Raw genomic sequence first — 22,793 nt, forward strand, 5'->3', positions numbered from 1 at the left:
GATTCCACCCCATCGGTTGTAGCCCGTCTTGATCGTAGCATTCTGTTTGGGTATGACAAAGGATTTCACCAAAGTAAAAGAGAGTGAATCAGCTTGAAGAAAATCTATCCTCCCATCCCAACTGGTTTTGTGCTTCTCCCTTTTATCTCCTTCCCTTCGTCACTTATTTTTTTATTATTCATTCACGAGGGCATCACTTCCTAGGTCAGCACTTATTGCCCTGCTCAAATTGCTCAGAGGGTAGTTAAGAGCCATCCAGCTTACTGTGGGTTTGGCGTCACATGTAGGCTATGCCAGGTAAGACCGGCAGTTTCCCTCCCTAAAGGACATTCGTGAACAGGATGAGTTTTTCCCGAAAATTGACCAATAGTCATCATTAGACTCTTAATCCCAGAAGTTTACTCAATTCAAATGTGGCCATCTGCCAAGGTAGGAATCAAACCTGGGTCTCCAGAACAAACTGGGCGGCACGGTGGCACAGTGGTTAGCACTGCTGCCTCACAGCGCCAGAGACCTGGGTTCAATTCCCGCCTCAGGCGACTGACTGTGTGGAGTTTGCACATTCTCCCCGTGTCTGCGTGGGTTTCCTCCGGGTGCTCCGGTTTCCTCCCACAGTCCAAAGATGTGCAGGTCAGGTGAATTGGCCATGCTAAATTACCCGTAGTGTTAGGTAAGGAGTAAATGTAGGGGTATGGGTGGGTTGCGCTACGGCGGGTCAGTTTGGGCTTGTTAGGCCGAAGGGCCTGTTTCCACACTGTAATCTAATCCATCTAATCCATTCCCTGGGTCTCTGGAATAAAAGACCAATAATAATGCTACGAAGCCATCCCCTCCCCACATACCGCCCCTCACTCTTCTCCGGCCCCTCCACCCTACACTTTGTTCTGCTATAGCGCCCACTTCATGTACACAAATTCGATGTAGCGTGATTGATGAATTGGGGACGCATTCTAAAGTGCAAGCTTTTAAAATGTATGGTGGCTGTAATGTGATTACAGTGCCAACACTCTAAATACTGTATCCACAGCACAATGTTTCTGTAACACAGGTTTACACCTGTTATAGGAGAACTACCTGTATCGCAAGTCGCTTGTAAATTTCCTGCTGCTCCCCACTCCCTTGCTCTGGTTTTATTAAGAAGCTGTTCATGTCCTAACATCTCGTGGTTCGGGTGATAGGTGACCCATCTGAAAAGCTAACACCGTTTCCTTCTCTACACCTGCTGAGTATTCCCATGTTATATTCCAAGATGGAATAGGCTGCATTTCAAACATAGGATGAAAACTATATACCTAGATCAAGGGGTTTGGGAGCACAATGGGGAATAATAGTTGTTAACATTCAAGGATCTACAGATTGTGATCATTCAGTAAATTTGACACCATGACTGCCTTAAGGTAATAATTAAATGTGTGACTATGTCTGACACTTTTTTCCTTTAAATGACCAAAAGGTGGCACCAAATATCTAACATTTCAACCAGGCTAAAGAAAAAAATGAATAAAAACTCACAGTATAACATGAGCTCACGGAATCCCAACAGCGTATAAGCAGGGCATTCTGCCCAATGACCCTCCGAAGAACATCCTACCAGACCCACCCCATCGATGTAACCCAGCATCTTCCATGGATAACCCACCGAGCCTACACATCCCTGGACACTTCAGCGTGGCCTATCCACCCAACCAGCACATCTTTGACCAGTGAGAGAAAACCCACACAGACACAGGGAGAAGGTGCAAACTCCCCAGTCACCGGAGGCTAGAATCCAACTCATGGCCCTGGTGCTGAGAAGCAACAGTATTAACCACTGAGCCACTATGATCAGCAGCTAAATTGAAATAAATAATGATAACTTGCTGAATGAAATTGCATTTATTCAATTAGATTTTTTAAAAACTTTTATTTCCCAAGTGTTTAATAAGTTGATTCTAGTGGGAATGCTTGTCCTTAGAGCAGCATAAATTATGGGACGATTTAAATGCAAAGAATTCGGAAAGGTTTTGATATACTAAATGGGTACTGCCACTGTTCAGGTAGCCATAGGACAGAGACCTCAGTTAATTGGCAAAACAATTGAGGAGGGAGATGAGGAATGTTTATTTTATTATACATTGAGTTGTCATGCTCTGCAGTGTGCTGCCAGTAAGGGCAGTAAGAAACAGTCTCAATAAGAGGGCATTTGGATAAATATTTAAAAGGAAACCAGTGCAGGGCTATATATAGGGTCAAAGCAGGGTGAGAAGGATTATTTAGACAGTAGTACATACCCAAGGCCATCTCTCCATGGTGTGTGATTTAACATGTATCGGATGTTTAGCAACATAGGAAATAGGAGGAGGCCATTCAGCCCCTCTGGCCTGCTCAACTATTCAACATGGCCACTCATGTCCTTTGATGTCTTAAATATTTTTAAAAATCTATTAACCTCTGTCTCGAATACACTCAGTGACTGCTTCTAACCCTCTGAGGTCGGGGAATTCCAAAGGGTTCACCAGTCTGTGACTGAACAGCTTCTTCCCGTCTCAGTACGAAGTAGCCTTCCACTTACGCTGAGACTGTGTTCGCTACCGATAGGTTGCCCCTCACATCAGAGGAAACCCTCCTTGCAACATCTGTGGTGTCCATCCTGGGAGAACTTCAGACGTTCCAATTCAATCTCCTTCCAATCTGCTAAATGCTGGCAAAAAGCAGGACCCTCGCCTTCAGACTCTGATGTAAATCACAGAACCCCTCCCTTCCAGGGTGGGAGCTGGCCATTTGGCCCGTGGAGTCCACCTGACCCACTGAACAGCAGCCCACTCACACCCTTACCCCACATTTCCCATGGCTAACCCACCTAGCCTACACACGACAGCATGGCCAATTCACCCAACCTGCACATAATTTGGACTGTGAGAGGAAACCCATGCAGAAGGTGCAACCTCACACAGTCACCCAAGGTGGGGGGAATTGAAATCAGGTGAAGCAGCAGTGCGAGCCATGGTGTCGCCCTCACTTCACAGGATGAGCCTGGCATCCTGGGAAATCAGTCTGTTGAACATTTCTGTCGACCCTTGGCACAATGCCCACCAGGAGGGGGCAGTACTGTGACGTGCCACAAAAATCAACAGAAATCCATCAAGCTTGCCCCACACTCACTGCAGCAAAATTATGGGTAAACATTTCATCCCCTCCACCATGTTAATCTCCTGAACACAGCAAGATGATGGGTGACAATTAAGAAAATTACCTTTCACAACTCCCATGGCCGCTATCTCAACCTTTCAGCCCTTGATATCAATTTGCTGCAACCAGTTTTTAGCACCCAAGCCATCACCAGCTTCTAGTGCCCAATTGCTGCCCACATGGACCTGCTTGTTAAATGTTAGCTCCTGTAACCTACCTCACAGAGACTCGGGTTGTTATGGAGTCACTTTGATTGATTGATTGATTGATTGATTGATTGATTGATTGATTGATTGTCACATGTACCCAATTGCGGTGAAAAGCTTTGTTTACAAGCAGTGCAGGCAGATCAAAGTAAGCAAGGATGTACAGATCAAGAAGACTTAGACAGAGGCATACAGGTTACATTGATGAATGGACTCTCTAGCCTCAATAAGCAGTCTAATAACGGCAGGGAAGAAGCTGTTCCTGAACCAGCTGGTGCACGTGTTCAGGCGCCTGTATCCTCTGCCCGACGGAAGAGGTTGTCGGAGCGTGTTACCGGGGTGCGATGGGTCTCTGATGATGTTGGCAGCCTTTCCACAGCAGTGAGCCGTGTAAATGGAGTCCATGGGTGGGAGGTTGGCTCCGTGATGGTCTGGGCTCTGCATGCCACCTTCTATAGTTTCTTACTAGCCTGGGCCAAGCAGTTGCCATACCAGGCCATTATGCATCTAGACAGTACGGTTTCAATGGTGAATCTGTAGGAGTTGGGGAAGGTCCTTCAGAAGGACCTAAGGAAGAAGAGGCATTGTTGCGTCTTCTTGACTCACTTGCTAATAAATGTCCTTATAGCTAATACACTAACATGATGCCTCAGACTTACTTGTATTCTGGATTCCATCCTTACTGACACAATTAAACGTACACGTAGCTGACTGCCTAATGAACTAACTGATGTAGAGAGAGCAAGATCTTACATCTATGTCATCTAGTTGCCTTAAAGAGACTTTGGGGTCTGTGCAATAATGCAACACTGATCCTTGTGAGGGTGCGGAGGAGATTTTACCAAAGTGGTTACACAGGAGAGATTCTAGAGATGACATTAAGATTGGAGCAGTTGCGTGGTTTTCCTTGGGGAAAGAATATTGAAGGGAGTTTTTGCTCAGAACAAAACAATCTTTCCTGTACATAAAATTAAATATGGGTACGATGAACTTACGCAGTTCCAAACCAAATTATATATAATTCAGTTTAATTCCCATTTTCACAAGACACAAATTACATTACAGAGTTTCAGCAAGTTCTCCCAAACAGCATTGAGTTAATGGCAGGTGTTCTGTTGGAGTGATGTTGCTGATGCCAAAGGGAGCTCCAGAGCTTTTCTTGGAATTGTGCCACAGAATCTTTTCATTTTACTGCCGATGGTAAACAGGAACTTGGTTTAATGTCTCAACTGAGAAACCACACCGCCACCAGCGCTGCACTCCACTGGTACGGCTGCAGTATCGAATTAGCCTGGTTGCATGCCCAATTCTTGGGGAATAGGGAATTGAAGCTAGGGTGCAGATGGGAGAGTGCTGCCAACTGAGTTATGCACATCACAGAGGACCCTAACTTGCATATTTACAAAGCGACATGATTTGAGGCAGATCAACTTTGGGCTATCATAATGACGCAACTTGGTCTGGCTGTCAGAAGCCAATGAAATCAGCCATGATACACGTGAGGTTTTTTTTTCCAAATCATTCAATCAAGGTAAATAATTACTTATTGTTTACTTTGTCATATAAAAGGACTTCTATTCGTTCACAAATGTGGGGATTCATAGCAGGCACAGCATGTGTTGTTGAATTGCACTCAAAGATGGTGGTAAGCTCAAATGCTGCAGTCCACAGATGGTCAATACACCTACACTGTGCTGTTAGGAGGGAAGGTCCTAAATTATTCACCCTTTCTAAAACTTGGGAACGTACAATTTGCCGAAATAAAACTTATCAAAAGAAAGAAAAGGCTGCTTACAAAAGTCATCATTTAATTAAAGCAATAGAATCATCGCATCAAGCTGATTTTGAATGTATTCAGCATTTCTCTCTTCGAAGACAAAAAATTAATGAACTGCTCAATTTCATATGAACTATGGCCAGGAGGTGAGTAGCGTGTTGACTTCAAAGAGATACCATGTTTCTGTGAGAAACAGAATGGCTGAACGCTGGTGGATTCAGTTGGCAGACAGCACTTATGGGACATGCCCACACACCAGGAACAATGTTTCTACCAGACTATCAGGTACTCTAAGGAAGGCTCACTTTTAGGCACGCTAGTCACATTTCCTCTTTGCTCGACTTCTTGCCCTGTGCAGACAGAACGAGCAGCACTTGGACACCAACCAGAAGAACAGAAACACCACAGCAGCCAGAGTCCCAAATACATCCAGGCAATGGTACTGGATCCAGCTGAAGCTGTGAGCAGCAGTTCGTAAATGTTCAGCTCCTCTGTGCCTCATCACAAACTCCACCCAATAGGCAGAGATCTCCACCGGCTGCATCAGGCGATCCCTGTATAGGGTAGACATCTTGGTGATGACTTCCTTGTATCTGAAAGACAAAAAGTCATGGTATTATTAAAGGGGGGCGGGGGGGGAGGTGGAATGCAGTGTAATGGTATATCCCTAGGCTAGAAACCTTGCTGTTATGGTTTCAGATCCCACCATTCGGATTTCATTCATTTTTTTTCAAATTGCAAGTGAAGCGCTCTAAAAAAGGTCATTGGTTTACAATCTCATTAAAGCGAATGTCTTTAATTGCAAGGGAAACCGGCGTCCTTACCTGATCTGGCCTCCAAGTGACTCCAGGCCCTCAGCAACGTGACTGGCTCTGAACTGTCCTCTGAAGACGTCTACCAGCCACTCAGTTAGCGGGCAATGAGCTGACAAGTGCCAGTGAAGCCCATCTCTGATGACAAGATGGTTGCTGGGAATACTCAACAGGTGGGGAACTTCCATAGACATGGAATTAATAAAGCAGGAAGTACGTCCAACAGGTTTCAGGACTCTGCTGGTTCAGAGGGACTCCTTCTGAAGTCCTTCATTGAGCCTGACAGGCCATAAATTGACCCTCATGTATCTTACCCGTTTCATGGTATGGGGGCAGCTGATCCCTTCTGAACCCACCCGCCCCCGGCAGTGGGTGTTGAGCCACCTTGAGGCCTGTATTGATCATTATCCAGCAGCATCAGTCTCCCACCCAGAGATTGGAGACATGGGAACACGAGGTGGAGTGAGTGCTGCATGCTTTGTTCAGGTTATGTTGGCTCTCCTGCCCAACTGATTGCTAACCCTCAATCTGATACACACGGGGCATAAGCCCAGCTTGGAGTAATGTTTCAGAGAGAAAGCGCAAATCTGTGGTGAACAATCAGCATAAGCAACAATGAATTTCCAAATGAACGAATAAAATTTGAATGCAATGTGGAACAGACCTTTTCCATTCTCTGCTTTTAACTTTTAACCTCCTCTGTCCCCTTGAAACTTGAAAAATACAAAACCTTGGAAAATTGCAAAAATGTCCTAGTCAAGCAGTTCAGAGATGTTATTACACACTCCTGGAGCGAGTGGGATTGGAACCCAGCCCTCCTGACTCAGAGGGAGGAGGGAATCTACCCCTGCACCACGGGACTCTCAAATGTTTCATCTCGACCAAAGGGGTGTGAATTTCTCTCACCTGGTGTCATTGATGACCGTGTTCAAGGCTTCGATTAGATCCTGAGAGCTGAGACCCTTCAGACTCAGGAGTACACCAACTCCACGATGCTTCATACGTTCTGCATTTTCTATCTGGTCCGCGAACAGTGGCAATAATACCATTGGAACAGCGCTGCAGAGAGCCTCATAGATTCCATGTGACCCTCCATGGGTCAGAAATGCCCGGGTTTTGGGATGTGCTTGTCCATAGAATAAAAGGGAAAAAAAAACTTATCAATTCAGTAACACATGACAAGAATCCATCAGGGAGCATTTGTACGAGGATAGGCTCCCTTCGACGACAAAGGTCACCTATGTGCATCCACAGTATTTTTATCAAATTCGATCGGCTGAGCGGGTTCAGCTGGCTGCCAGGGGTTATTATATTCAGTTTTGGTGAGTCTGCACCCCTCCCGCATGCGCAGAATTAAGGAAGGGATCAAAGGCAATGCTCATCCTCACCGCACACGGGTTCGGGAGAACCTCAAACCGTCGGGTCACCAGGCCTCATATATGCTCCAGGCAAAAGTGAGGGCTGCAGATGCTGGAGATCAGAGTCGAGAGGGTGGGGCTGGAAAAGCACAGCAGGTCAGGCAGCATCCGAGGAGCAGGAGAATCGACGTTTCGGGCAAAAGCCCTTAATCAGGAATGAGGCTGTGAGGCGGGGAGGTTGTTAGATAAATGGGAGGGGGTGGGGTGGGGGGTGAGGAAGATAGCTGAAAGTGCGATAGGAGGAGGGGGTAAAGGTGATAGGTCAGAGGGGAGTTTGGAGCGGCTTGGTGGTAAGGAAGATGGACAGGTGGGACAGGTCATGAGGGCGGTGCTGAGCTGGAAGGTTGGAACTGGGATAAGGTGGGAGGAGGGGAAATGAGGAAACTGGTGAAGTCCACATTGATGCCCAGGGGTTGGAAGGCCCTGAGGTGGAAGATGAGGTGTTCTTCCTCCAGGCGTTGGGTGGTGAGGGAGTGGTTATGGAGAAGGCCCAGGACCTGCATGTCCTTGGTGGAGTGAGAAGGGGAGTTCAAGTGTTTGGCCATAGAGCGGTGGGGTTGGTTGGTGCGGGTGTATGCTCCAGCCGCCCTCTTGTGCAGAGTGCCAACAAAGCTTGCCATAATTGGCAGGATGGCATCGTCAGTGCACCATCTGGACAGCAGGGGACTGTCGTAAAAAGTGTTGGGACTGGAGGGTGCAGCAAGGGAGAGCAGGATTCCACCTCTCGTCTCCCATTGTGTCTAGCCCACATGTCACCCTGATAGGGCGGGGGGGGGGCTGCTATGAGACGTTAATAGTGGCTGCTGATAATTCATAGAATATGTTGCAAAAAACAAGAACAATGATGCGGGGGTGGGGGTGTGATGAGCCATTTTGTGCTGCTCCTCCTCCACCACCACCATAAAACAGGACCATAAAACTTAGGAGCAGCAATCAGGCCACTCAGCCCATCAAATCTGCTCCACCATTCAATCATGGATGATAAGTTTCTCGACCCCATTCTCCCACTTTCTCCCTGTAACCTTTGATACTCAAAACCCTATCTATCTCAGTGTTAAATTCACTCAATGGTCTACCATCCACAGCCCTCTGTTGCAGTGAATTCCGTAGATTCACCACTCTCTGGCTGAAGAGGTTTCTCCTCAATGTCGTTCCAAAAAATCTTCCCTTTACTCAGTCTGTGCCCTCGGGTCCTAGTCTCTCCTACCAGTGGAAACAACTTCCCAATATCTACTCTGTTCAGGCCATTCAGCATTTTGTACATTTCAATTAGATCCCTCCTCATCCTTCTAAACTCCATCAAGTATAAACCAGAGTCCTCAAACCTTCCTCATAGGTTAAGCATTTTATTCCTGGGGCCATTCTCGTGAACCTCCTCTGAACACAGTCCAGGACCAGTACATTCTTCCTGAGATATGGGGCCCAAAACAGCACACAATACTCCAATGTGGTCTGACCAGAGCCTTATAAAGCCTCAGAAGTACAGCTCTGTTTTGATATTCCTCTCAAAATAAATGCCATCATTGCAACTGCCTTCCTAATGACTGCCTCAACCTGTAAGTTTACCTGTAGAGAATCCTGGACTAGAACTCCCAAGTCTCTTTGCATTTCAGACTTCTGAATTTCCTCCCCATTTAGAAAATAGTCCAGGCCTCTATGCTTCCTCCCAGAGTACATGACCTCACACTTTCCCACACTGTCATCCATCTGCCACTTCTTTGCCCACTCTCCTCCCCAGTCGAAATTCTTCTGCAGCCTCCCGCTACCTGTCCTTGTATCGTCTGCAAATTTCCCCAGCATGCCTTCAGTTTCTTCATTTAGATCGTTAACGTATAAAGTGAAAAGTTGGGGTCCCAACTTGCGAAACGCCACTTGTCACCAGCTGCCATCCTGAGAAGGACCCTTTTATCCCCAATCTCTGCTTTCTGCCAGACAGCTAATCTTCTATCCGTGCTAGTACCTTGCCTCTAACACCATGGGCCCTTATCGCACTCAGTAGCCTCCTGCGTGGCACCTTGTCGATGGTCTTCTTGAAGTCCAAGTAAATAACATCCATTGGCTCTCCTCGGTCTCACCTGCTCATTACTTCCTCAAAGAATTCTAACAGATTTGTTAGACATGACCTCCCCTTGATGAAACCATGTTGATTTTGCCCTATTTTACCATGCACTTCCAAGTATTCAGAAATCCTTCACATTGGACTCCAGGATCTTATCCATGACCGAGGTTAGGCTAATCGGTCTGTAATTTTCCCTGTTTTGCCTTACTCCCTTTTTAAACAGGCTGTCATGTTAGCGAATTTCCAGTTCCCTGGGACCCTCCCTGATTCTAGAGATTCCTGAAAGACCTCCAATATCGCCTCTACTTTCTCTTCAGCTATCTCCCTCAGAACTCTGGAGTGTAGTTCATCTGCTCCAGGTGATCTATCCACCTTCAGGCCATTCAGTTTTTCTGGCACCTTCTCCTTGGCGATGGCCACCATACTCAGCTCTGCCCCCTCACTCTCTTGAATGTTTGGGATATTACTCATGTCTTCCCCCGTGAAGACTGATGCAAACTCATTATTCAGTTCCTCAGCCATTTCCTTGCTTCCCACTACTATCTCTCCAGTGTCATCTTCCAGAAGCCCAATGTCCACTTTGGCCTTTATACATCTGAGGAAACTCTTACTGTCTTCCTTTATATTATTGGCTAGCTTGCCCTCATAGTTAATCTTCTCCCTCCTTATTTCTTTCCTCGTTGCCCTTTGTTGGTCTTTGAAAGTTTCCCAATCCTCTGGTTTCCCACTGCCCTCCACCACATTATCTGCTTTCTCTTTTCCTTTTATTCTATCCCTGACTTCCCCAGTCAGCCATAGTTGCCTCATCCTCCCTGTACCATGTTGCCTTTTCCTCGGGATGAATCTCTGCTGTGTTTCCTGAATTACTCCCAGAAGCCCCTGCCATTGCTGTTCCACGGTCCTTCCTGCTCAGCTCCTCTCCCAGTCTATTCTACCCAGCTCCTCCCTCATGCCTCTGTGGTTGCCTTCATTCAGCTGTAATAGATTAGATTAGAATAGATTACTTACAGTGTGGAAACAGGCCCTTCGGCCCAACAAGTCCACAGCGACCCTCCGAAGAGCAACCCACCCAGACCTATTTCCCCCTGACTAATGCACCCGTCACTACAGGCAATTTAGCATGGCCAATTCATCTAACATGCACATCTTTGGACTGTCGGAGGAAACCCACACATACACGGGGAGAATGTGCAAACTCCAAACATACAGTTGCCTGAGGCGGGAATTGAACTCAGGTCCCTGGCGCTGTGAGGCAGCGGTGCTAACCACTGAGCCACTGTGCAGCCCCTAATACCGTTACCTCTGATTCTATCTTCTCCCTCACAAATTGCAGAGTAAATTCAATCATATTATAATCACTGCCTCCTAACGGTTCCTTCACCTTAAGCTCCCTTATCAAGTCTGTCTCATTGTACAACACTAAACCCAGTATGACCTGTTGCCTAGTAGGATCCATCACAAACTGCTTCAAAAAGCCATTGCATTGACATTCCACAAATTCCTTTTTTCACAATCCAGTACTAACCTGTTTTTCCCAGTCCACCTGCATATTGAAGGACCCCATGATCCCTGTAACTTTGCCTTTCCTACACATCTTTTCCATCTTGCACCCCTGCTCCCGATTACTGTGAGGAGGCCTGTACATAACTCCAACGATGATTTTTTTCACGTTTGCGGTCCCTCAATTCTACCCACCCAGATTCGATACCATCTGACCCTATTTAGTTTCTTATTATTGATTTAATTTCATTTCTTACTAATAAGGCAACCCCATTCCCTTGGCCCACCTGCCTATCTTTTCAATAGGATGTATATCCTTGAGTATCCAGCTCCCAATCCTGATCCCCTTGCAGCCATGTCTCCGTGATACCCACCGTGTCATACCTGCCAATTTCAATCTGCATCACTAGCTCAGTTACCTTATTCCTTATTCTGTGTGCATTCTGAGACAACACCTTCAGTCCTGTATTGACCATCCCTCTTCTCATTGTCATTCCTTTATCTAGTGAGCTTGAAGTTTAATTATTAACCCTTTCCAAACACACTGTTCTATTTGTGTCTGTGCTGGAGACTTTAGTAACCTTTCCTGAGTTCTCCTTTATTTTCAATTCTTTCAGATGCTCCCATGCAGTTGAATCCACCCCTACAGGTGTTAACCTGCTGCTTTGTTTCTCACTGGGAGATGTTTTACCCTTCCCTTCCTCCTATTTTTGAGTTTAAAGTCCTGTTGACTGCCCTATTTACCCTTTTCACTAGAGCACTGGCCCCAGCTCAGTTCAGGTGGAGACCGTCCGAGCAGTACAGATCCCTCCTGTTCCGTGAAAAGGAACCCCTCTTGCCCACACCAGTCTTTCAGCCACGTGTTTACTTCCCTTATTCACATGTCCCTATGCCAATTTGCATGTGGCTTGGGCAGTAATCCGGTGATTATAACCCTTGAGGACCTGTTCTTTCATTTCATTCCTAGTTCCTGCTAATCCCTGAACAGCTCCTCTATCCTAGCCTTGCCTTTGTTTGTCCCAACGTGGACCAGAACAACTGGATCCTCCTCCTTCCTCTCCAATACCCTCTCAAGCCGGTCAGAGATGCCCCTCACCCTGGCACCAGGTGGGCAACATACCAAGTGGGAAACTCTATCCTGCTTACAAAGGATACCATCTATTCCCCTAAATATAGAATCCCCTACACCTACCACCTGCCTGTTCTTGAACAGCCTCCTGTATCACAGTGCCGTGGTCACTGGCTCCTTCTCCACACAGCCCTGTTCCTCATCCACACAGAGAGCAAGTACCTCATACCCGTTGGACAAGCTCAAGAGCTGAGACTCCTCTGTTCCTGAATACAGGAGCCCTCTCCCTGCCTCACTTACAGTCACACCCTGTTGTCCCTGGCCACTGACCTAATCTGTGGTACTTAATCTACCAGGTGGGCCTGCCTAGAGGAAGAGGCCATGGCTGTTATTGTAGCGAGCCCAACTACATGAGGGGCACGCTGCCAATAGCCTCCGATAGGTTGATGCAGTGTTTAAAGAGGAAGACGGGGGCAAAAAAAAAGGTGCAGAAATAAACATTTTGCAGCCCCTTCTGGTTCACAAACTCTTCCCTTGCACCTTTGAGATATATCAAACCCGATGCCTTAACATAGAGAATACATCAGCCAGCTGTCAAACCAGTGACTGGCACTTGGACAGTGTATATAGATAGTACCTGAAGAAATGGGAAGTGTTGTGGAGCACTGGAAAGGATCTTCAACTCTTCACAGATTCCCTACAGTGAGAGTAGAGACCATTCGGCCTACCAGGTCCGTACTAATCCTCTGGAGAGCATCCCATCCAGACCCACCCCTATCTTATCCACCATCACCAATCCACCTGTCCAGCATATCTTGGACTGTGGGAAACTAGTGGATACTCATGCAGACACGGGGAGAATGTGCAAACACCACACAGGCAGTCACTCGAGGCAGGAATTGAACCCGGGTCCCTGGTGCTGTGAGGCAGCAGTGCTAACCACTGAGCCAGTTGCTCAGAGTTCCAGACTCCATCTAGCACTTGACGGCTGTGTAATGTGGCCAATCAGGTTGGAATCAGATCTGCTCACACGCTGATCATGGATGGCGGGTGGTAAGAATAGGTGTCCCCTGTGAATGGCAGTGAACTGTGTCGTAGCTGCCAGCTCCCTTTGTAGGCACAGCCACATCCTTACACTCTGCAACCAATGTCCTCCTCACTGCAGGAGAATCATAAACCTGGTGGTGGGGTGGGGTGGGGGGTTGGGGGGGGGGGGGTTGATGGACAAAAACAAACTGGCCGGCCAATGGGAAAAAGGGCAGGGATGTGGGACTAGACTCGCAGAGGGCTGGCACTGATGGGGATGGACCAAACGACCTCCGTCTGGGCTGTAACTATGCTCATTCTAGGAGCCAACCTGGGAATGGTAGCAGCATCTGGAGAAGGCCTGTCTCCCTTCCCCAGCCCTCCCTCCCTCCCTCCCTCCACCAGTAAAATAAAATGCACTTTAGAACCACAAAGATCGGAAAGCACTGACAGTCCTTCCCCCATCTAAACTTTTCTGGGTTGGTTCCACCACCGAAATAGAGTCATAGAGATGTACAGCACGGAAACAGCCCCTTCGGTCCAACCCGTCCATGCCGACCAGATATCCCAACCCAATCTAGTCCCACCTGCCAGCACCTGGCCCATATCCCTCCAAACCCTTCCTATTCATATACCCATCCAAATGCCTCTTAAATGTTGCAATTGTACCAGCCTCCACCACTTCCTCTGGCAGCTCATTCCATACACGTACCACCCTCTGTGTGAAAAAGTTGCCCCTTAGATCTCTTTCATATCTTTCCCCTCTCACCCTAAACCTATGTCCTCTAGTTCTGGACTCCCCCACTCCCTGAAATTCATCCACAAAACACGCACAGGCCTCACCGATGAAGACAAAACAAGGCCCTACTCTGGTTGAACATCACTGCTGCTGCATAGCTCAGTTTGTCATCACTAGCTATACCTACAGAGATGTGTTTTCGACTGTGAAGTGAACTGGGCTCCCTGATTCCTACCTGAGCTGGAATGTCACCAACAGGAGAGTCATGCCTCACATACTAGTCACTCACTTACCCAGCAGATCATTCTGTGGCAGCCACTTCACCAGTTTAGTATTTGATCCCAGTGTCGAAGGAGTTTCCCCAGCGTGCCTCCACAGAACCTATCAGAAGACAGGCAACATTCCAGGGATGAGTTCTGATCCACTATGGATGGAATATTCAGGTAATTAGGTTCAGAGTGTAGCATGCTTGCCTTTAAAGACAGAAGATTCTAGGTTCAGATAAAGTTTACTTTGTTTTTATTTCAGATTTCCAGGGTCCAAAGTGCAGAAGGAATTCAAACTGGTCTGGCAGCATCTGTTCCGACTAAAGGAGTCAAACTGTGCTGAAAAATGTTCCCTCTCTCCAGAGACCAGATTAGACCAGCAGAGCTTCTCAAGCACTTTTTGCTTGATCCTCAGATCAAGTGCTACTCCATGAGTTGAGCAATGAACAAAAGCAAACCAAAGCTGAAACTTGAGGCAAGCAGATGGAGTGGGTGCTGCACTGTTTCTCAAGCAGTACAGTCATAGAGACGTACAACACGGAAACAGACCCTTTGGTCAAACTTGCCCATGCCAACCAGATATCCTAACCTAATCTGGTCCCATTTGCCAACACTAGGCCCATATCCCTCCAAACGCTTCCTATTCATATACCCATCCAAAAGCCTTTTACATATTGCAATTGTACCAGCCTCCACCACTTCCTCTGGCAGCTCATTCCATACACGTACCACCGTCTGCATGAAAGAGTTGCCCCTTAGGTCCATTTATATCTTTTCCCTCTCACCCTAAATCTATGCCCTCTAGTTCTGGACTCCCCAACCCCAGTGAAAAGACTTTGTCTATTTACCCTATCCATACCCCTCATGATTTTATAAACTTGTATAAGGTCACCCCTCAGCCTCCGATGCTCCAGGGAAAACAACCCTAGCCTATTCAACCTCTCCCTATAGCTCAAATCCTCCAACTCTGGCAACATCCTTGTAAATCTTTTCTGAACTTTTTCAAGTTTCACAACATCTCTCTGATAGGAATGAGACCAGAATTGCACACAATGTTCCAAAAGTGGCCTAACCAATCTCCTGTTCAGCCATAACATCCTAACACCTAGACTCAATGCTCTGACCAATAAAGGAAAGCATACTAAATGCCTTCTTCATTATCCTATCTACCTTGACTCTACTTTCAAAGAACTATAAACCTGCACTCCAAGGTCTCTTTGTTCAGCAACACATCCTAGGACCTTGTTATTAACCATATAAGTCCTGCTCTGATTTGCCTTTCGAAAATGCAGCACCTTGCATTTATCTAAACCAAATTCCATCGGCCACTCCTCAGCCCATTGGCCCATCTGATCAAGATCCCATTGTGCTGAGGTAACCTTCTTCGCTATCCACCACACCTCCAATTTTGGTGTCATCGGCAAATTTATTAACTATACCTCCTATGTTCATACCCAAATAATTTATATAAATGATGAAAAGTAGTGGACCCAGCACCGATCCTTGTGGCACTCCACTGGTCATAGGCCTCCGGTCTGAAGAACAACCCTCCACCCACCACCCTCTGTCTTCTACCTTTGAGCCAGTTCTGTATCCAAATGGCTAGTTCTCCCTGTATTCCATGAGATCTAACCTTGCAGACCAGTCTCCCTTGAGGAACTTTGTCGAATGCCTCACTGAAGTCCACATAGATCACATCTACCGCTACTTGAAGCCCAAGGCCTACCCAGTTTGGTGTGAAAGATCCCAAGGCACTACTTCAAAGACCAGCATGGGAGTTATGCCCAGGGTCCTGGCTATTACTTATCCCTCAATCAATATCACAAACAAATAGATTAGATGGCCATTACCACTTTGCTATTTGTCAGAGCTGGCTGCATCCAGCATGTATGCTTCCTTCAATTTTAGCAGAGGCCCCATGCCTGAAGTATTTTGTGGGCTGTAAAATTCTTTGAGGTGCCTAATGTTGGATAAATGCAAGTCTCTCTTTTTAAGTCAGATTGTTTGTGGGTTCAAGTCCCATCTCAGACACTGGAGTGTATGATCTTGACGGGAGAGGGAGGGATCTGTGTGTCTGCGTGCATTACATTCCACCCACCAACAGCATTTCTGTCCGGGGTCCTGACTTGATGAGCATTCCATTGTCATTAAGTGCTTTATTCCTTAATGTTCCAAAGCCTGACCCAAAGCTATAGCTATGAGCAAAATCTAGCCCAAGCAAGTCATGCATATCACTCAAGTGTGGCTGAAAGCATCCTTGCAAAACAGATGCAGAATTGAGCAGACCGCGGGGCGGGGACAGATCAAGGAAAAGGAGCTCAAAGTCAAACCTGGGTGTGCACACTGAGCTGACTGCAAATCCGATCGATGTTGTATCGCTGAGGTTGGGGTGCCACAGTGCACAAGATCATGGACGAGAGGGAAAAGCCTAAAGCACTTTAGGACACACACAATAGTCTTCAACTAATCTTGCAAGGCAGCAACAAACAGTGAGGCGTTGATAAAAGCTCAAAGAGGGAGATGATAGATGACTAGACTTATTGGATTGTTTCTTTGAACAGCCACCTTGACACGGTGGGGTGAATAGTTTGGATTGGTCCACTGTTCCACGGCCTCTCCCCTTGGGATTTGTTTTCTCTCCCAAGTTCTGTGATTTCTTTCAGATCTCTCCCAAAAATCTGAGATATGGAACCCAAATTGGACCACAAGGATTGGGGCTAGTCATACACAAAATAGCACAAGTTAGATTTTAATGTGTGAAGACACTGGCTGGACACTAAGCAGGAGTAAACTGTAATTAGCAGCATTACTGTGCTACTAAAGGTCTCCACGCATAGAGGTGTCAACATCTCGACTGGACACAGAAGTTCCGGGTTTGTGTCGTATTCCAGGAATCGAGGACAAAGGAGGGCGCGGTCATAACATCACCAAACATTTACCAATTTGCAAATCCTCAGAACCAATGCCAATGACGGGTAGTAGGAGTGGGGAAGATGGTTGGTGAAGGAAAGGAATTGAGTTGGAGTTATCTAACACTGCACATTGCCACAGTTATTGACCTGTTGGCAGAATGATTGGATGAGATGAACGCTAACATTCGGTTAGATTCCCATTCTGGCTTGGGTAAACTTGGCACATGCCTTTTTTTTCTCAAGATTGAATTTTTAAAAAAAAACACATTCACAGGATGAGGGCATCACTCTCCGTTACCCATCCCTAATTGCCCAGAGGGCAGTTGAGTCAACTACATTGCTGTGGGTCTGGAGTCACATGTATTCCAGACTAGGTAAGGACGGCAGTTTCCTTCCCTAAAAGGACATTGGTGAACCAGATGGACATTCATGGTCATCAGTAGGCTCTTGATTCTAGATATTTTTGTTGAACTCAAATTCCACCATCTGTCGCAGGAGCAGTCAAACCCAGGTCCCCAGAACATTGCCTGGGTCTCTGCATTAACAGATCCAGCAATAATACCACTCGGCTATTGCCTCCCCTTCTTTCCTTTCACACGGAGGTCATAGCTGTGTGTTAGACCTGCCCATGGGCCTGAGAACTCACGAGGCTGAAGGAGAACCTGTTGTGAAGAGCTCATCTCTGCCTCTATCTGGAAATCACCTTCTGAGGAATTTGACTCAAAGCTGCAGCAATCAGATTGGCTGTTCTGACTGGCATGTCCGCCATCATTGATCCAAGGGAGAAGATCACAACTCCATGTTCGCCAGAACTGTTCATAAACTCTTCTAACTCCTGCAGAGAAATACAAAAAGGAGACACAGTCACGCTGAATAAGCTTTTGATTTGATTGAGCGGTGCTTGAATCTTGCTGAGACAGTGTGCGTTCACTGTTCCTGGAGCTTTTCCTGTTGTACTCAGCAGGACAAACTCAAGAAGGCTAAATTTCAAACAAACAATCACAACTATTTATTTTGCATGAGGAGAGGGTGCCATGTGGTCAGTTTGCCAACCAACCACAGCTTTGACGACGATCTGTTGTCAGCTTTATTTTAAAAAATAGCAGGGTCTGAAACATCAGCACCGTGATAATTAGGCTGGCTGCATTAATTATTGATCGTTGATTCAGGGTGATATCAAAGTGGCTCGTCTTGAAACCATGATTTATAGGATTGGTTACTGGAATTAGCCAATGACGTGAATCTACAACATGACACAGAAGTTACACCTGAAAATAGTTACATTGCTGCAATTATCAGTAGCTGCACAACTTTCCTGCCAATCTCGTGGACATAATCTGGAACATAAAAATGGATGTAACTTAGGCTGGGACTTGTTTCCCTGTAGTATTGGCAGAGGGGGGAACCTTATAAGAGGTTTACAAAATCATGAGGGGCTTGGATAGGGTAAATAGACAAGGTCTTTTCCCTGAGGTTAGGGAGTCCAGAACTAGAGGGCATAGGTTTAGGATGAGAGGAGAAAGATATAAAAGAGACCTAAGAGACAACTTTTTCACACAGAGGATGGTGCGTGTATGGAATGAGCTGCCAGAGGAAGTGGTGGAGGCTGGTACAATGCAACATTTAAAAGACATCTGGATGGGTATATGAATAGGAAGGATTTGGAGGGATATGGGCCAAGTGCTGGCAAATGGGAATAGATCAGTTTAGCAACTTGGTCAGGATGGACAAGTTGGGCCAAAGGGCCTGTCGTGATGCTGTATGAATTGGTGACTCTGTGGACGATTCTTTTCATTGGAGTGGGATAGGGGTTCCTTTGCTTTCGAGTTGTTGATCTCTGGAGAAACTGGTTGGCCAGCCAAAAAGCAAAGTTCAGGATGACAGAGACTCCCACTGAGTCTTCAAACCTGATGATTGCACATACGACAAGACTGTTAGAATGGTGTTAGAATCTCTAAAATCATAGGCATTATGAAAGGAAATTTCGCAGCATTTCCTGTGAAGGCTTTTGATTGTTTATTACAATACTTGCAGAAAGAAATAAAAAACTAAGGACCATTTACACAGGACCTGAAGAACCAGGGATTCAGCTAAAGGACGGTGGAAGCAGACTCGATCAATGTCAAACCTCAGTTTAGTGAGTTTGCAATTTTGTCATCAATTCCTCTCAAAAGTAGATCTTTCATCTCATATAAATCATCTTTTAATGACAAGCTGAGTGATTCCACTCACTCACCTTCTGAGGAATTGGCCACAGTGGATTCAATAATAATGTTTAAAAGGGGACTGGATAAGTACTGGAGGGGGCAGATTTTCCAAGTTATGGAGAAAATAGCACCAATCAGCAGGGCTTACACAATTAATAGTAGGCGCTTGGGTAATACTGTAGAACAGAGGGACCTAAGGTTCCAGGACTAATTCTTTGAAGTTTGCTTCACGTATAGACAGGGTGATTAAAAAGACGTTTGACACACTTGCCTTCATTGCTCAGTATTTTGAGTACAGGAGTTGGGACGTCATGTTGAGGTTGAACAGGACATTGGTGAGGCCCTTCTGGAATACTGTGTCCAATTCAGGTCACCCAGTTATAGGTAGGGTATTATTAAGCTGAAGAGGGTTCGGAAGAGATTTACCAGGATGTTGCCGGGTATGGAATGTGCTCTAAAGAAAGGCTAGGACTTTTTACACTGGAGCGTAGGAGGGCAAGAGGTGACCTGATAGAAGTTTATACAATAAGGGATGTAGATAGGGTTAATGGAGTTGCCTTTTCCCTAGGATGGGGGATTTCAAGATGAGGGACACATTTTTAAGGTGAGAGGTGAGAAATTTTAAAAAGACGAGAAGAACATTTTTTTTTATATACAGAAGGTGGTTTGCATGTGGAATGAATGTCCAAAGGAAGTGGTGGATGTGAGTACAATTGGTGTTTCAAAGACATTTGGAAAAGTACATGAATAGGAAAAGTTTGGACGGATGTGGGCCAGGAGCAGGCAGGTGGGACTAGTTTAGTTTGGGATTATGTTCGACATGGACTAGTTGGACCGAAGGGTCTGTTTCCGTGCTGTATGACTCTGACTGTGTTTTAAGCTCAATACCATCCAGAACAAAGCAGCCCTTCTGTTCGGCACTGCCATATTTGCTCCTACCAACACCAACACTCAGTCGTGGCAGTATGTCCCATCCGTAAGCTGTATGGTAGCGATTAACCAAGACTCCCTCCAAATCACCTACCAAACCTGTGAACACTACCCTCCTCTCTGACCTATCACCTTTACCCCCCGCCTCCATCCACCTGTTGCACTCTCAGCTACCTTCCCCCCAGCCCTACACCCCTCCCATTTATCTCTCCACCCGAGGCTCCCAGCCTCGATTTTCCTGCTCCTGACCTGCTACGTTTTTCCAGAACAACTCTAATCTTGATTACCACTCGGAAGGGCAAGTGAAGCAGTGACAGGTACAACACCACCTTCAATGTCCCCCTCCAAACAACACACATCCTGACCTGGACCAGGGTAAAATTGCTGGATCTAACTTGGAGCAGCTCAGGAAGATCAATCATCAATACTTTATCTAGAGTGTATCAAGAATTAGGCAATAAATGCTGGTCAGTGTCCACACAATAACCCAATTGAAAAGAGAGGCCCCAGTGACTCCCATCAACTTTCGTTTAACAAAAGCTGAACTAATACTGGTTAAACATTAAAACCCAACCCAATGTACAGAGGCCTGAACAAAGTACCACTGAGCAGTGAAATCCAAAATATACCAAGGCAGTGGAGATCCTTTGGTAATGTGTTCGGTGGAAAGAATAACTAAAGCACAACAAGTAGTGAATCAAGGCGCTGTAAAACACACAAACACCCCCCCCCAAAAAACATTAAAATAACATCGACACATTAAATATGACCATCTTCGCTGATCTTCACTACCTCTTGTGGGCGGCACGGTGGCACAGTGGTTAGCACTGCTGCCTCACAGCGCCGGAGATCCGGGTTCAATTCCCGCCTCAGGCGACTGACTGTGTGGAGTTTGCACGTTCTCCCTGTGTCTGCGTGGGTTTCCTCCGGGTGCTCCGGTTTCCTCCCACAGTCCAAAGATGTGCAGGTCAGGTGAATTGGCCATGCTAAATTGCCCATAGTGTTAGGTGAGGGGTAGATGTAGATGTAGATGTACATGTAGGGGTATGGGTGGGTTACGCTTCGGCGGGGCGGTGTGGACTTGTTGGGCCGAAGGGCCTGTTTCCACACTGTAAGTAATCTAATCTAATCTAATCTTCCTGCAGATGTTTTCCCTCACCCACAGTGTTATAGAGTCATACAGCACAGAAACAGACCCTTTTGGTCCAACTTGTCCACGCCACCCATATATCCCAAAATAATCCAGTCCCATTTGCTAGCATTTGGCTCCTATCCCTCTAGATCCTTCTTATTCATGTGCCCATCCTGATGCCTTTTAAGTGCTGTAATTTTACCCACTTCCTCTGGCAGCTCATTCACACACGCACTACACTTGGTGTGAAAAATGTCCCCCTTCCCCACCCCTTTTAAATCTTTCACCTCTCACCTTAAGACTGTGCCGTCTATTAATGAGCTAAATAGGTTTTCGTGGCAAGCTAACATTTTCATAGCTGCCATTGCTGACACAAGATTCCAGATTTCTTTAATTCGTTCCATTTAAATTCACCTGCTGCCAGAATAGAACCCTGATCTTCAGACCATGAGTTCAACTGCATAACCGCAGTGCTCTTTAATTACTGCAAAAGGCACTTTGTGGTCAGCTACAGGGTAGCGACCAAGTCAGTTGCAGATCTGTAAGCCTTTGCTTAGCATGGCATACACTGCAATGGGTAAATTGATTGAATAATGGTATTGTGCCAAGTCGGTTTTTCGGAATTGCCCTTACCTGTGGTAAAAGTTTCTCCTCATTCACATGAGTGGTGCCCCTCACCCACGCCAATGGTGCCCTTACCTGTGGTAAAGATTTTCTCTCCTTGCAGTTGATGCCACCCACTAGCACCATGTTTGGCATCAGGGGCTTCGGGTACTCAAAGATGAAGTCGTAACGCATCAGCCAGATGGAGGTGTTACTCAAGAGTTGGACCAGGGTCACGTCCCTCTGCAGGAACCTCTGGGCCAGCTCTTCGAAAGGGGAGTAGATGAACCAGCACAGCAGCGACTCGGCGAAATTGGCCAGCACATTTTTAGTCCTTTGGAGGAAGGTCATTCGGTCAGTGTTCCCGGTGAAAATTCTCGGCACGTAGGAGAGCGGCCTGGGGCACTGCGTGGCCGAGTTGTCCAAACCGCAGGGGAGTCCTCGCAGCAGGTTGACCGAGGGCAGGGACAGATACTCCGCAACGATGGCACCGCACGGGCTGAAAGGGTCAGTCAGCAAAGCATCAAAAGACTCTCTGGCCAGCTCCTCCAGGAGCCTGGTGCTAGACAGGAGATCCTCACAGATACGAAGGAAGAACTGCCTGACTTTGTGCACGTGCTGCAGGGTTTGGCTCAGCTTTTGGTAAAACGTCCCATCATAAAACGCCATCTGTATGAGGCTGTCATACAATTCGTCCACCTCAGCCTTGCTGTAAGAAGTGGGATGGGTCAGGGTGGTGTAGTGAAGTGGTGTCTTGATTAATAAGCTGTTTTCAGGTTTCACCACAACTATCTGGTGTCCTCGGCTATGGAGCTCCTCCACTATGATTTGCAAACTCAGCCAGTGGCTCCCATCGACAGGAATAACCAGCAGCTTGCCACCGTCAGCTGGGCCCCACAGACACTGCAAACAAACCAGGAGACACACCAGCTGAGAGGTGACAGCCATCCTGCTCAGAGCCTCCTGGGA

General features: G+C 46.6%; 1 protein-coding gene across 1 annotated transcript; it reads right to left on the reverse strand.

The window, feature by feature from the left end:
* Window positions 1-4,385: 4,385 nt before the first annotated feature.
* Window positions 4,386-22,772, reverse strand: LOC140481881 (UDP-glucuronosyltransferase 1A1-like). The gene is made up of 5 exons (XM_072578502.1): window positions 21,921-22,772; window positions 17,656-17,787; window positions 14,068-14,155; window positions 6,870-7,089; window positions 4,386-5,744 (listed from the first exon to the last, which is right to left on the reverse strand). The coding sequence occupies exons 1-5, from the start codon at window positions 22,770-22,772 to the stop codon at window positions 5,468-5,470; spliced, it is 1,569 nt and encodes a 522-aa protein (XP_072434603.1). The 3' UTR covers window positions 4,386-5,467.
* Window positions 22,773-22,793: the final 21 nt, after the last annotated feature.

Source organism: Chiloscyllium punctatum, chromosome 10, assembly GCF_047496795.1.
Source record: "Chiloscyllium punctatum isolate Juve2018m chromosome 10, sChiPun1.3, whole genome shotgun sequence".
Lineage (NCBI taxonomy): Eukaryota > Metazoa > Chordata > Chondrichthyes > Orectolobiformes > Hemiscylliidae > Chiloscyllium > Chiloscyllium punctatum.